This window comes from Castanea sativa, chromosome 1 (genome assembly GCF_040712315.1).
Source record: "Castanea sativa cultivar Marrone di Chiusa Pesio chromosome 1, ASM4071231v1".
Classification (NCBI taxonomy): domain Eukaryota; kingdom Viridiplantae; phylum Streptophyta; class Magnoliopsida; order Fagales; family Fagaceae; genus Castanea; species Castanea sativa.
The window spans coordinates 75325811-75337524 of record NC_134013.1 but is presented as its reverse complement, the minus strand read 5'-3'; the positions used below and the strand labels follow the sequence as shown (position 1 = coordinate 75337524).

Sequence of the window (11714 nt, the reverse complement as noted above, 5' to 3'; positions counted from 1 at the left end):
TATCTAAATTGTAGGTGATGGAAAATGCATGATATGAACCAAAAAGTCAAAAAAGCACTTCATAATGCGTGCCAAGACGAAAGGGGAAAATAAAAAGAGCGGCACTCTACAGTGCTTTGGTTGCGTGAAATTTTGGCATGAGGCCACAAAGAACCAAGCGAAAAGCCAAACAATTGTTATAGAAAGATCAGCCTAGAATACTTCTTATAATTTTATATTATTATTTTTTACATATGAGTTATGACCAAGATTATAGTCCTCAAATGTTGTAAAAAATAAAAAAAAAACACACACACACGTTAAAAGGCTTTAGTCCGAAAATCCAGAAGACATACTCTCCTTAAGAATCTAACGTAAGAGAGAGCTATAAGCGGAACAACTCCTTTGAAATTGTTATTTTTATTTTCTGTACGCACAGTTCCAAAGGTTTCGGATTTGTCATAGATTACAGTGTTTTAGCCATGTCTCAGTCTCAGACCAACTGGGAAGCTGATAAAATGTAAGTCTTTATGCAAGTAAATCGATTTTGTTATGTTGTTTGTTCGTTTTTGATTTCTGGGTTTCGGTCCTTTAGGACTTTGAATGCTTGTGGCTTTGTTTTTGGGTCCTAGGGTTTTCGTTTTCGCATTTTGTTTTGGAAAGTGTTATTTTGGGCTTTTATTTTCAAGTTTTCGAATGGGTATGTTATAGTTTTTTGTGGTGTTTGTTTAATTTGCATTTTTCCGCATTTGGGGTTGTTTTCCATGTTGTACTGATGTTTCTGTTGATAAAGTTTGTGCTTTTAGTGTGTGTTTTTTTAAAATTTTAAGATTTGGTTGATTTGTCAGTTTTTAGGACTGTTTTTCTGTACAAAATTTCCTCTTTTTTTTTTTGTTTTTGTTTGTGTTTAGTTTTTCATTAGCTCTTTTTGAGGCCTAGGGTTTTGATTTGAACTTTACTCTGTGATTGGTGCTTGTATTCTAATATGTTTCTAAATGGGCATGTCGAAGTTTCTCAAGAGTCTATTTTGTCTGCGATGATTTTGGTGTTCTTGTTCTTGTTGTTGCCTTCTATTACTTCTTGGATTCTTTTTGGTTCTGGTTTTTGGGGTACTTTTGGATTTATTTCTTGTTTTCTTTGGGTGGGGGTGGATTTTTTTGATATTGGTTTCATATTGTTTTAGTCAAGGACTCGAGGCAAATAGTCTTATTGCTTGGTTGAATGGAAGATTTTGTTCTCTCCTCTCAAATGATGAAAAAAAAAATTAAGATTCAAAAAGTTAATTTAGAAATCCAACCATGCCAAAAATTTGTGTGAGGTTTTGCTTTTGCATTATTGTCAGTAAATATTGATTTTCTGAGCTATCGAGGGTGGTATTTGTTTCTTTATTCTTTGGACAGTATTTTCCTTCATTTTGTTGCTGTTTAAATGCTGGGTTTGTATCGATTTGGATTTTATAGTTGTATTGTTTTACAATCTGACTGATTTGGTCTTTGTACAATAGGTTGGATGTGTATATATATGACTATCTTATGAAGAGGAAATTACATTCTACCGCAAAAGCATTTCAAGCCGAAGGGAAAGTCTCTTCTGATCCTGTTGGTAAGAATATGTGAAGATTTGCTAAGAAAAGAGATTTAACATGTATTCTGGACTTCCCATACTCTATGTATATATCATAATTCATATTAATTGTGGCTTTTGTGTGTACCATGTACTTCAGCTATTGATGCACCTGGTGGTTTTCTTTTTGAATGGTGGTCCGTCTTCTGGGACATATTTATTGCAAGGACAAATGAGAAGCACTCAGAACCAGCTGCATCATACATCGAGGTGGGTTTACCAGTTCTTAAGATATATATATATATATATACACACACACACACACACATATATATGAACTTCTTTTGGGTTGGGGAGGGTGTTGTTCTTAAAGTCTCCAGGCAATTCTCTGAATCTGCAAATCATTTTTCTTATAGCAATCATATTCTGGCAACATAAATTCAATTTTTCTGTTGGCTAATGAGCTCTAGCTCAACTTACACCACCTCCGCCTATAAGTGCTAGGCGGAGGGAGAGGTTGTAGGTTCAAGACCCATTGAGTGTGTGTAACTTACCAATTGAAAAAAATTATGCATTTTAATGGTCTTCATCATATTATCTTCAGTCTCTTCTTGGTCATATGTATTTTGTTTCTCTCCTTTCGCTAATGGTTTAGTTTTTTATAGTCAGAGTCGGATATGTGCTGAAATTGGAGTTATTGGTCTTAATATTGTATTACCAGCACTTGTTAAAATGTAATGTCAGGGGCTTAAGTAATATTTTCTCAAATAATATTACCTTTTTTCTTTCTGGTTTTTTTCTCCTGCAAATGATTGTTGGTGTCCTACCACCTAATGAATATACCTTGCTAGCTTTTCAGTGAACATAGGGAATTTTTATTCTGAAGTGTTATTAATGACTTTTTGGCCTGGACAACTAATTGTTAAACGTTGAAATCTTATTTGGAGTCTTGTCATGGAATGAATTTTTTGAATTATTCTGAAGTGTACTTGAGAGGATAGGGAGTTTGACCTACATACATAACAATTTCTTATAAAATAAAAAATAAAAAACCTACATATCAAACAATATTAACTTAGGTTTTATTTCTATTTTTTTGGATTCATAAATTATATGGTATATTACTAAGTATTGTTTGGATTCTGCGGATCTCTACTTGTTCCATGTTTGCTATGTTGGAGAGATCCTTAAATAACCTTGATGTTTATATGGAAATGACAGACTCAGTTGGCAAAGGCTCGGGAGCAGCAGCAGCAGCAACAACAACAGCAGAACCAGAAACCTCAGCAGCATCAACAGATGCAAATGCAGCAGCTCTTGTTGCAGAGGCATGCTCAACAGCAGCAACAGCAACAACAGCAGCAACAGCAGCAACAGCAGCAGCAGCAGCAGCAGCAGCAGCAGCAGCGGAGAGATGGAACACAGCTCCTAAATGGCTCAGCCAATGGACTTGCAAGTGGCGACCCTCTTATTAGACAGAACTCTGCGACTGCAACTGCAAATGCATTGGCAACAAAAATGTATGAGGAAAGACTAAAGCTTCCACTCCAGAGGGATGCGTTGGATGATGGAGCTATGAAGGTATTGATGTTCTGTGATGGATTTAAAAATGAGTTTCTTCTTTTTTCATTATCCCTGCAGTTATTTACAAAACATTATCATGCAGCAAAGGTTAGGTGACAATGTTGGACAGCTACTGGATCCTAATCATGCCTCAATGCTGAAGGCAGGTGCAGCAGGTGGCCAACCTCAAGGGTATTTTTTTCTTCCAGGACACAGTTATTAAGTTGTACTACGAGTCTACATTTGTAATTAGTCCAATTTGTAAGTGGGTAAACTCTTGTTTTGCAGGCAAACACTTCATGGTACACCTGGGGGTATTTCTGGAAATCTCCAACAAGTTCAAAATCGAAGTCAGCAGCTTCCAGGGCCTATACAGGTAATAATAATAATCATCATCATTGCCATCATCTTGTTACTTTCATTGCTCAATGTTCTTATTTATGATAATTTTGTATGCTGAAACAGGAGATAAAGAGTGAGATGGGTTCAATGATGAACCCCAGAGCTGCTGGTTCAGAAGGATCATTGATTGGAGTTCATGGTATTGATTGAAATTTTCCTTTGTTTCAATCCAGCTGTTTGTTTTTCTTTTCTCATTTTGTTATGTTTATGTATAGGTTCAATGATTTTATAGCTGTAACTTTCTTTTTACTATTAATAAATCATGGGATGTTGACCCCTTATCTTATGAAGAATATTAATAGAATGAGGAATGTAACTTCTGGTATTCAGCTCAACAAGAGTTCAACTATTCAAATGATTATTACTAAACCTAGTAATAATCAAATATTCAAATGATAAATACTAAACCTAGTATTCTTCTCCTCTTACTACTCTGAACTTACAGGTTGGCAGTTATTCTAATATAGGTGATGGTTTTGGAAGATCAAATGAAAAAGGAAGGAATCTAGGAAATTTCTCTTATAAATAAGATGTTTTTAACTGACTATCGATGGATGTGTTGTAAATGTTTTTCATGTCATTCGTTGCAAAGGATGTTGCTTCTTTCGGTACCTTATGTTTTCTTATTAAACAAAACTGTCATTTGTTGCAAAGGAACGATTGTTATTGGATCTAGAAACGTATGCATAAGTGATTGGAAATCCCATATGGATCCTAAGAAACTCCCAATAACTTCATGATCTAGTATGCGTTTGTGTTTTGGGTCATGCAGCATGTAAATCCATGGTTTATTAGTTCTTTAATTATTTATTGAAACTGTATAATTTAGTTATAACAATTATTCTCATGTTCTTTTAGGATCAAATCAAGGCAGTAACAATTTGACTTTGAAAGGATGGCCTTTGACGGTAAGACTAAAAGCCATGCTTTATTCCCTGTATATTCAATTGTGTTTCTGTTTTCAAGTTGGATGATCTTAGTTTCATTCTGGTTGGTTCTTCCACTACTCGTCTGCCAATCAAACCATAATTGAGCTGAAAAGTGCCTTAACTGATATGACATTTTCCTCTCAATATTCTACCTATCAGGCAATTTGTCATTAGAAAATATTATCAGCTAAAGCAATAGGTTGCATTTTAAGATAAATTGTTTTAGGGTAAACTACATATTTGGTCCCTATCCTTTACACCATATTTCAATTTAGTCCCTAACCTTTTAATTGTGTCAATTTGGTCCCTAACCTTTCAATGTTGTGTCAATTTAGTCCCTGCAGTTATATTTTGAATGAAAATTACTAACATGACAAATGACCAAAATAAAAAATTAACTTCTGTTGACTTGAAAATAAACTAAAATTTTATTTTAGTCATTTGCTATGTTAGTAATTTTCATTCAAAATATAATTGCAGGGACTAAATTGACACAACATTGAAATATTAGGGACCAAATTGACACAATTAAAAGGTTAGGGACCAAATTAAAATATGGTGTAAAGGATAGGGACCAAATATGTAGTTTACCCATTGTTTTATTTTATGCGATAAGACTTTTGATATGGTTGATGTATTTTATTTTGAAGGACAAATATATTTAATTTAATCAATACACTTATCAAAAAAAGAAATTAATCAATACTCTTTTCTTTAATTTTTAATGAGGTTTGATTCAGTTTGTCTTTCCTTACTTTTGTTTTAGTACATTATATCTTTGTCTATGTTACTATTGAGGAGAACTTTTGGCAATATACGTTTTAGCCTGTCTGTGTATGTGGGCAGTTGGATTAAGGGAAGCCTCCATTTTGCTCATGGGGAGTTGATTAAGCATTTTCTGTTAAATATTTCAACTTTAGAAACGAAAGTTGGAAGTAGTGAATGTGGGAATTGCTGAGGCTGGTTATTTCAAAAGTGCAGTAAGCGAATGATTGCTTCCACTTCTATTCAACCTGACTTCTTAGGAAAGAGCTAGGCAGAATGAAGGCAAATTTCCCTCCCTTTTGTCTGACAACCAGCAAATGTTGTTTATGCATGCTGCTTGGAATGAAACTTACATTTGCATTTTTGGTTTGGTTATTAAAAAAAAAATAATCAAATTGGTGGTTCAGAAAATGATTATGATATTATAAGGGATGGAATTGGATTTATTTTCTGAAAACTTCTCTCCTTTTGTAGGGGCTGGAGCAGATTCGAACTGGGTTTTTCCAGCAGCAGAAGATGCAGTCCCCTCAGTCTTTCAATCAACTTCAGTTACAGCAGCAACTAATGCTTCAGGCACAGCAAAACTTGGCATCTCCATCTGCCAATGATTTGGAATCCAGAAAACTAAGAATGTTTCAAAACAATCGTAATATGGGTCTTGCGAAGGATGGCCAGTTAAATTCTGTTGTTGATATGGTTCCTAATGTTGGATCGCCAGCTCAAGTTGGTTCCCGTGCAGAGACAGAGCTGCTAATCAAGGTATTATTTTGTTCCTACACATCAGAGTTGATCAATCTTATCATCTTTATGTCTTTTCAACAGTTTTATCAGTCTTTAAGCTTCCAGTTGTGCTTGCTTATCTAATGTTGTAATGCTTCTCAGTTACAGCAGCAACAAATTCAAAACAGTCAACAGCAGCAGCATTATGCGCAACATCCACTTTCTAGTCAACATTCTCAAAATTCAAACCACCACCTCCAGCAGCAAGATAAAATGAATGGTGCTGGAAGCGTCACAGCAGATGGTAGCATTTCAAATACCTTTCAAGGAAGCGATCAGGTTTATTGGCTTCAGCAGTCGTAGATTTTATTAGCTACACTCTTTTCCTGTTGTCATTTTCGTTTCTTGGTTTTTGGCTTAGTTATTGTAGAACAATTCTCCATTCTCCAAATATAACCTCAAATATTTTTAGAATTTCTTTTGTCATGTGGACTACTATTGCTAAACATGTAATCTTTTAACCAATTATAGTTTGTGTCATCTTTTACATGCTTTACTTTCCCATCATCTAGTTCATTTTGCTTTTATATCCCCTTACATAATTATTGTTATTTGTTTCTCATGCTTTACTTTTCTATCATCTTAGTTGTGTGTCAAATGGTTTCATAACTCTAATTTACCAGTGTACTTGATCATCACTGAAAAGTTGGTATAACCTGGTTTGAGTTTCTGAAATTGTTTCCTTTTGTTCCTTCAAGGCTCCAAAAAGTCAAATTGTGCGAAAGAGAAAGCAGCCAGTATCATCTTCAGGTCCTGCCAATAGCTCTGGGACTGCAAACACCACAGGACCATCCCCAAGTTCACCTTCAACACCCTCTACTCACACACCAGGAGATGTGATGTCAATGCCAAGTTTACCTCATAATGGTGGTTCCTCTAAGTCTCTACTTATGTTTGGTTCTGATGCGGTGGGCCCACTTACATCAGCACCAAATCAGTTGGTGAGCAACTTTTTTTTTTTTTTTTTTTTTTCCATAGTGCCCCTGCTGAGGTTCCAGGCTCGTGCTACTGAGCCCGCACCTGTGTTTTAACTTATTTCATGTTAATTTCATTTTGGATAATTTTCCTGATCAGCTAGTCACAAGTTACATGTTTTAGAAGTAGTGTGTTGTTAAAGTAATGTTTAAAAATTATACAATGTGCCCTTTGTAACTAAGTTTCAGATTGTTTACTTGTGAGGAATTGTCATTAGCAGTGCTGGGGTCATGACTCTGCTGCTAAGGGCAAGGCGTTTTTCTCTCTTTTTTTTTTTAGGCAGAAGGGGGGGTTGCTATTTGCATTCAATTTTGCAGTCAGATAGTTGACATAGTCTTTTGCAGTCTGATATGGACCAGTTTGTGGATGATGGGTCCTTGGAAGATAATGTTGAGTCATTCTTGTCTCATGATGATGCAGACCCTAGGGATAGTCGAGTTAATCAATGTTCTGGTGTCAGCAAAGGTACAGTGTATTCTGCTTTTTAGATTGGTGAATGCTTCTTGTTTGATTGTTTAATGCTTCCATATATCCATGTTAAAGGGACCCAAGGGTTTAACATGTTTATATTAATATTAGGCTTCACATTTACGGAAATCCGGCGTATTCCTGCAAGTAGTACAAATAAAGTTGAATGTTGTCACTTCTCATCAGATGGGAAACTGCTTGCTACTGGTGGTTTTGATAGAAAAGTAAGTGGTTGGTTTAATTAGATTGTTTTATTAAACATTGTTCAAATGCTGCAAACAGTTGCACAGGGAAACTTCAGTGCTGCTTTGACTGAATTGATTATGATTATAGAAAAGTCAACAGAAACCTTTTTGCCTGATGATTTATGGTGCAGGTTGTATTGTGGTGCACAGAATCCTTTGCAATGAAGTCTACACTTGAAGAGCATTCTCATTGGATAACTGATGTCCGTTTCAGTCCAAGTATGTCTCGACTTGCTACATCTTCAGCTGACAAAACTGTCAGGGTTTGGGATGCTGATAATGTAAGTTGGCATATTCCTTTTTTTTTTTTTTATCTTTTTAATCTGATTTATTTTTTTGTGATTAGTACTTAGATTCACAGCATGTACATGTCTGTTATATTGATGCTTCTTCTTCTTCTTCTTTTTTATTTTATTTATTTATTTTTCCCATTTGGGTGGGGGTGGTCAAATGCTATATTGATGCTTATTTGTTTCTGCTTGTACGTATTTAAAGCCATCTAAAGGGCACCTGTTTTGCTTCAATGTTGTGGTCATTGCTGGTCAAACGAATGTTAGACGCAGACACATATGGAGCAAATACAAATTATTTTGAATTGCTTGTGTACAAGTTCAAAATTTAACTTTGATTGTATTGATAGAAATCCACCAAATTCGGAATTCTATATAACAGCATAATTGCATCACAACTTGTTTATAAAACTACACCTCTTCCCTTCCCTTCCCCCCATCCCCAGAACCCTTTTTCAATACCTTAAGACAACCTCTCATAAGTAGAATAAGGTTATTTTGGATTGAGTCATAAAGTTGACTTGCTAGAAATACTAAGATAAGTTTGTAATGTAAACTTCCTCTATTGATTTCATTCTCTTACGCCTTTGCCTTTGAAGTCAGTGATAGAATCAATTTATCTTACAGTGTCCCTCTTATTATGATGCCTTTACCTTTCTTATCTTTATTTATTTTTAATTACTTTAATGGATATATTGATACTTTGCAGCCCAGTTATTCTCTTCGTACTTTTACGGGGCATTCTGATACTGTTATGTCATTGGACTTCCATCCTACTAAAGAGGACCTTATCTGCTCTTGTGATAATAATGAGATAAGATACTGGAGTATCAAGAATGGCAGTTGTACTGGAGTTTTCAAGGTATAAGAATATGGTGTTTATTCATCTTCAAGAAAATTGTACAAGGTTCAATATTATTTTAAGCGTCTGTTTGTATTTAGTAGATTATATGCCATTTTTTCAGGGTGGTGCGACCCAGATGAGATTTCAACCTCGTGCTGGAAGGCTTCTCGCTGCTGCAGGGGAGAATATTGTATCCATACTTGATGTAGAGACCCAACTTTGTAGGCTTAAATTACAGGTTGGCTGTCGTCCTTTTGTGGACTCTTTTCTGTTATTCGGTTATTTATGGAAAGATGGAAACAAATTGATTACAATTTTGGGTATTCACTTAATTTTGTTAGGTATAGGTGCTTTTCTTCTAGCATTCAAAGCTCTTTATTTTGGGGGTGCATATGACACCTGGGCTCCTGGGAGAAAATTCAGTGTATCCCCAGGATACATGGTACCTTCTCGTCCAGGAGGGGGAGATGTAAAAAAAATTACCAACTTGACCCTTAACCCAAGTGTCATATTTGATTATTTACTAAACCTCCCTTTGGAGGAGGGGTGGATTGTTAGTGTACGATTTGTATGGTATAATTCGAGGGCATGTATGGAAGCCTTTCTTTTAGCTGGCTTTGTAGGTCCAAACTCCAAAGTTCCAAGACCAGTTTTTTCTGTCAGATAGTTCTCTTGTGTGTATGTTGGAGATATCAATTTCGGTGTCCGGAGGTTCAATTTAGCGAGTGTTTTGGCAACTGGCTTGATTGATATAATTTAGTTTTGGTTCAATTTAGCGAGTGTTTTGGCAACTGGCTTGATTGATATAATTTAGTTTTGTTTTAACCGAGCCATTAGATTTTCTATGAGATCAATACATTCTTTTCCTAGAGGCATTTCTTAACCCGTCTTCGTAGGTCCTTTAAAATTCAGAAACCAGATTTCATTGCCAGATGGCTCTCATCTGTCTCTGTTGTATACCGGTTTTCCATCCTTCAAAGCTGGTGGTTTTTTTTTTTTTTTAATTGACTTTGATTATCGTGGTTAGAACTTCCCTAGTCATTACAGTTTTGAAGGAAAATGGAAACATCTATTTTAGAAATGGAAATCTTAATAATTCAAGGTTCCTTTAACCCCTTCCTAAAGGGCTGCCCACAAGATGATTAATGGCTTTTAAGTGCCCCTTGATGAAAAGCCAAAATGGACATTTAATTTTGCTTGTTTGGCATATAAAAGTCTTTTATGGCTCTGTAAGTTGGAATATTCTCTTACTCTACGTAAGCTCCTTCATTATTGGCCCTGAACCAATAAAATTCAATTATATTTATAAATTGAATTAGTTTCATCAAGAGATCTTTTGTATCTACAAATTGAATTAGTTTCATTATGAGATCTTGAAGAGAGGATAATATTTTCTTGAATTGTTTTCAGGATATGATGTGGAAATATCTGTTATTGCTTTGTTACTTCTTTTTTCTTGCTTCATTCTCTTTGGAGTAATGACCTCACATTATGATTGACGTTCTCTTTTACTGTTTAGGGCCATAAAAACATGGTCCATTCTGTCTGCTGGGATCCTACTGGTGAATATCTGGCATCTGTGAGTGATGACTTGGTTCGAGTGTGGACGATTGGCTCCGGAAACAAAGGGGAATGTATTCATGAATTGAGCTGCACTGGCAACAAATTTAATAACTGTGTTTTCCATCCTACTTATCCTTCTCTGTTGGTCATTGGCTGTTATCAGGTAAGTCATAGCTCTACTTTTTAATGCAATTTCATGAAATTTTCTGCATAACACATATGGTTTGTCAGTTTGATTGAATAGGGTGCAAGATGACTGTTTTGCCTTTTCATCTAATTTAGCCATACACAACATTGTGATTTGTGAGGAGTGCACAATTAGATAAGGTTTTTACAACTTTGAAAACCAGTGCTCCATAGTGTGATGTACTGGATTTTAGGGTACATGTTGAGTGCATTCAAACTTTTGTTTCCATTGAGATTTGAACTAGATGGCATGTAATTGTTTAAGCTGCTGACCTAGACTTTTGTTCTTCATGTGGATTGGCAATCATTCCAGACTTTGGAACTTTGGAACACAAGCGAGAACAAGACAATGACTCTACATGCACACGACAAACTAGTGTCTGCCTTAGCAGTATCGAGTGCTGCAGGTTTGATAGCTACAGCTAGTCATGACAAGTATGTCAAGCTCTGGAAGTGACTTAACTGCTTTTTCCCCCTGACAAAGTTGGTATGCCTTCTCCATTATGTGTATTGCAGTCTGCCTTGGCAAGGAAAGAAGTATTTAGATCATGACCCAGAGAAGTTAACCAAATGATGTTAACTTTTGCATCAAAGCTAACTTTGTTACACACAAAATCCGGTTGACAATGTTCCTACAGAGTTTTGGTTCAGACTTACAAAAGATGTAAATTTGTTTTTTTTTTAATACAGAATTCTCCTTTTTGTTAATGAACATCAGCAACACGACATCCTGTTATGTCAACTTATATGAATCATCCTTTTGAAAGGCATTAAATATGATGGGGCTTCAGATTTTATTTCTATGTTTTCACGATTGTGGTTCAAACATGCAAGCTGGTTGTTCATTCTTAGCAATATTTACAGTTCTATTAGATTTGTAGAATCCTTTCAAACAATTTTGTTTGTCTAATATAATTCACCGTGAATGTTGTGGCGCACTTTTGGTTCTGGTCCACGTGCTCATGAACCTTTTGCACTGATAAACCTTGCTTATTAAATTTTCTTTACCCTTTGTTGTCAAACTTAACATTGCTCTGCGAGAAATGATAATTACCATTTTTTGTAAAAATCTTATAACCGTATCCCTATGGCTCGGTTTCTGTGTCTATAAAAATGGAAGAGGCATCACACCATTATAAGATCAAAGAGTCTAGGGAGCACG

The 11714-nt window shown here is 35.5% G+C and overlaps 1 protein-coding gene across 1 annotated transcript; it reads left to right on the top strand.

Moving 5' to 3' along the window:
- Positions 1-214: 214 nt before the first annotated feature.
- LOC142612712 (transcriptional corepressor LEUNIG-like) lies at positions 215-11355 on the top strand. The gene is made up of 18 exons (XM_075784854.1): positions 215-499; positions 1484-1581; positions 1703-1812; positions 2764-3123; positions 3209-3297; positions 3394-3481; positions 3571-3646; positions 4366-4415; positions 5676-5960; positions 6084-6260; positions 6680-6922; positions 7301-7421; positions 7536-7648; positions 7801-7950; positions 8669-8821; positions 8925-9041; positions 10323-10529; positions 10866-11355. Exons 1-18 carry the CDS (start codon positions 462-464, stop codon positions 11007-11009), a joined length of 2619 nt encoding a protein of 872 aa, XP_075640969.1. The 5' UTR covers positions 215-461; the 3' UTR covers positions 11010-11355.
- Positions 11356-11714: the final 359 nt, after the last annotated feature.

What these genes read in the sequence shown, in the direction of transcription:
- LOC142612712 (XM_075784854.1), top strand. Translation starts at nt 462, where the DNA reads ATGTCTCAGTCTCAGACCAACTGGGAAGCTGATAAAAT. An exon ending in CCTTTCAAGGAAGCGATCAG is followed by an intron (nt 6,261 to 6,679) that starts GTTTATTGGCTT and finishes TGTTCCTTCAAG; the next exon opens with GCTCCAAAAAGTCAAATTGT. An exon ending in ATGTTCTGGTGTCAGCAAAG is followed by an intron (nt 7,422 to 7,535) that starts GTACAGTGTATT and finishes TATTAATATTAG; the next exon opens with GCTTCACATTTACGGAAATC.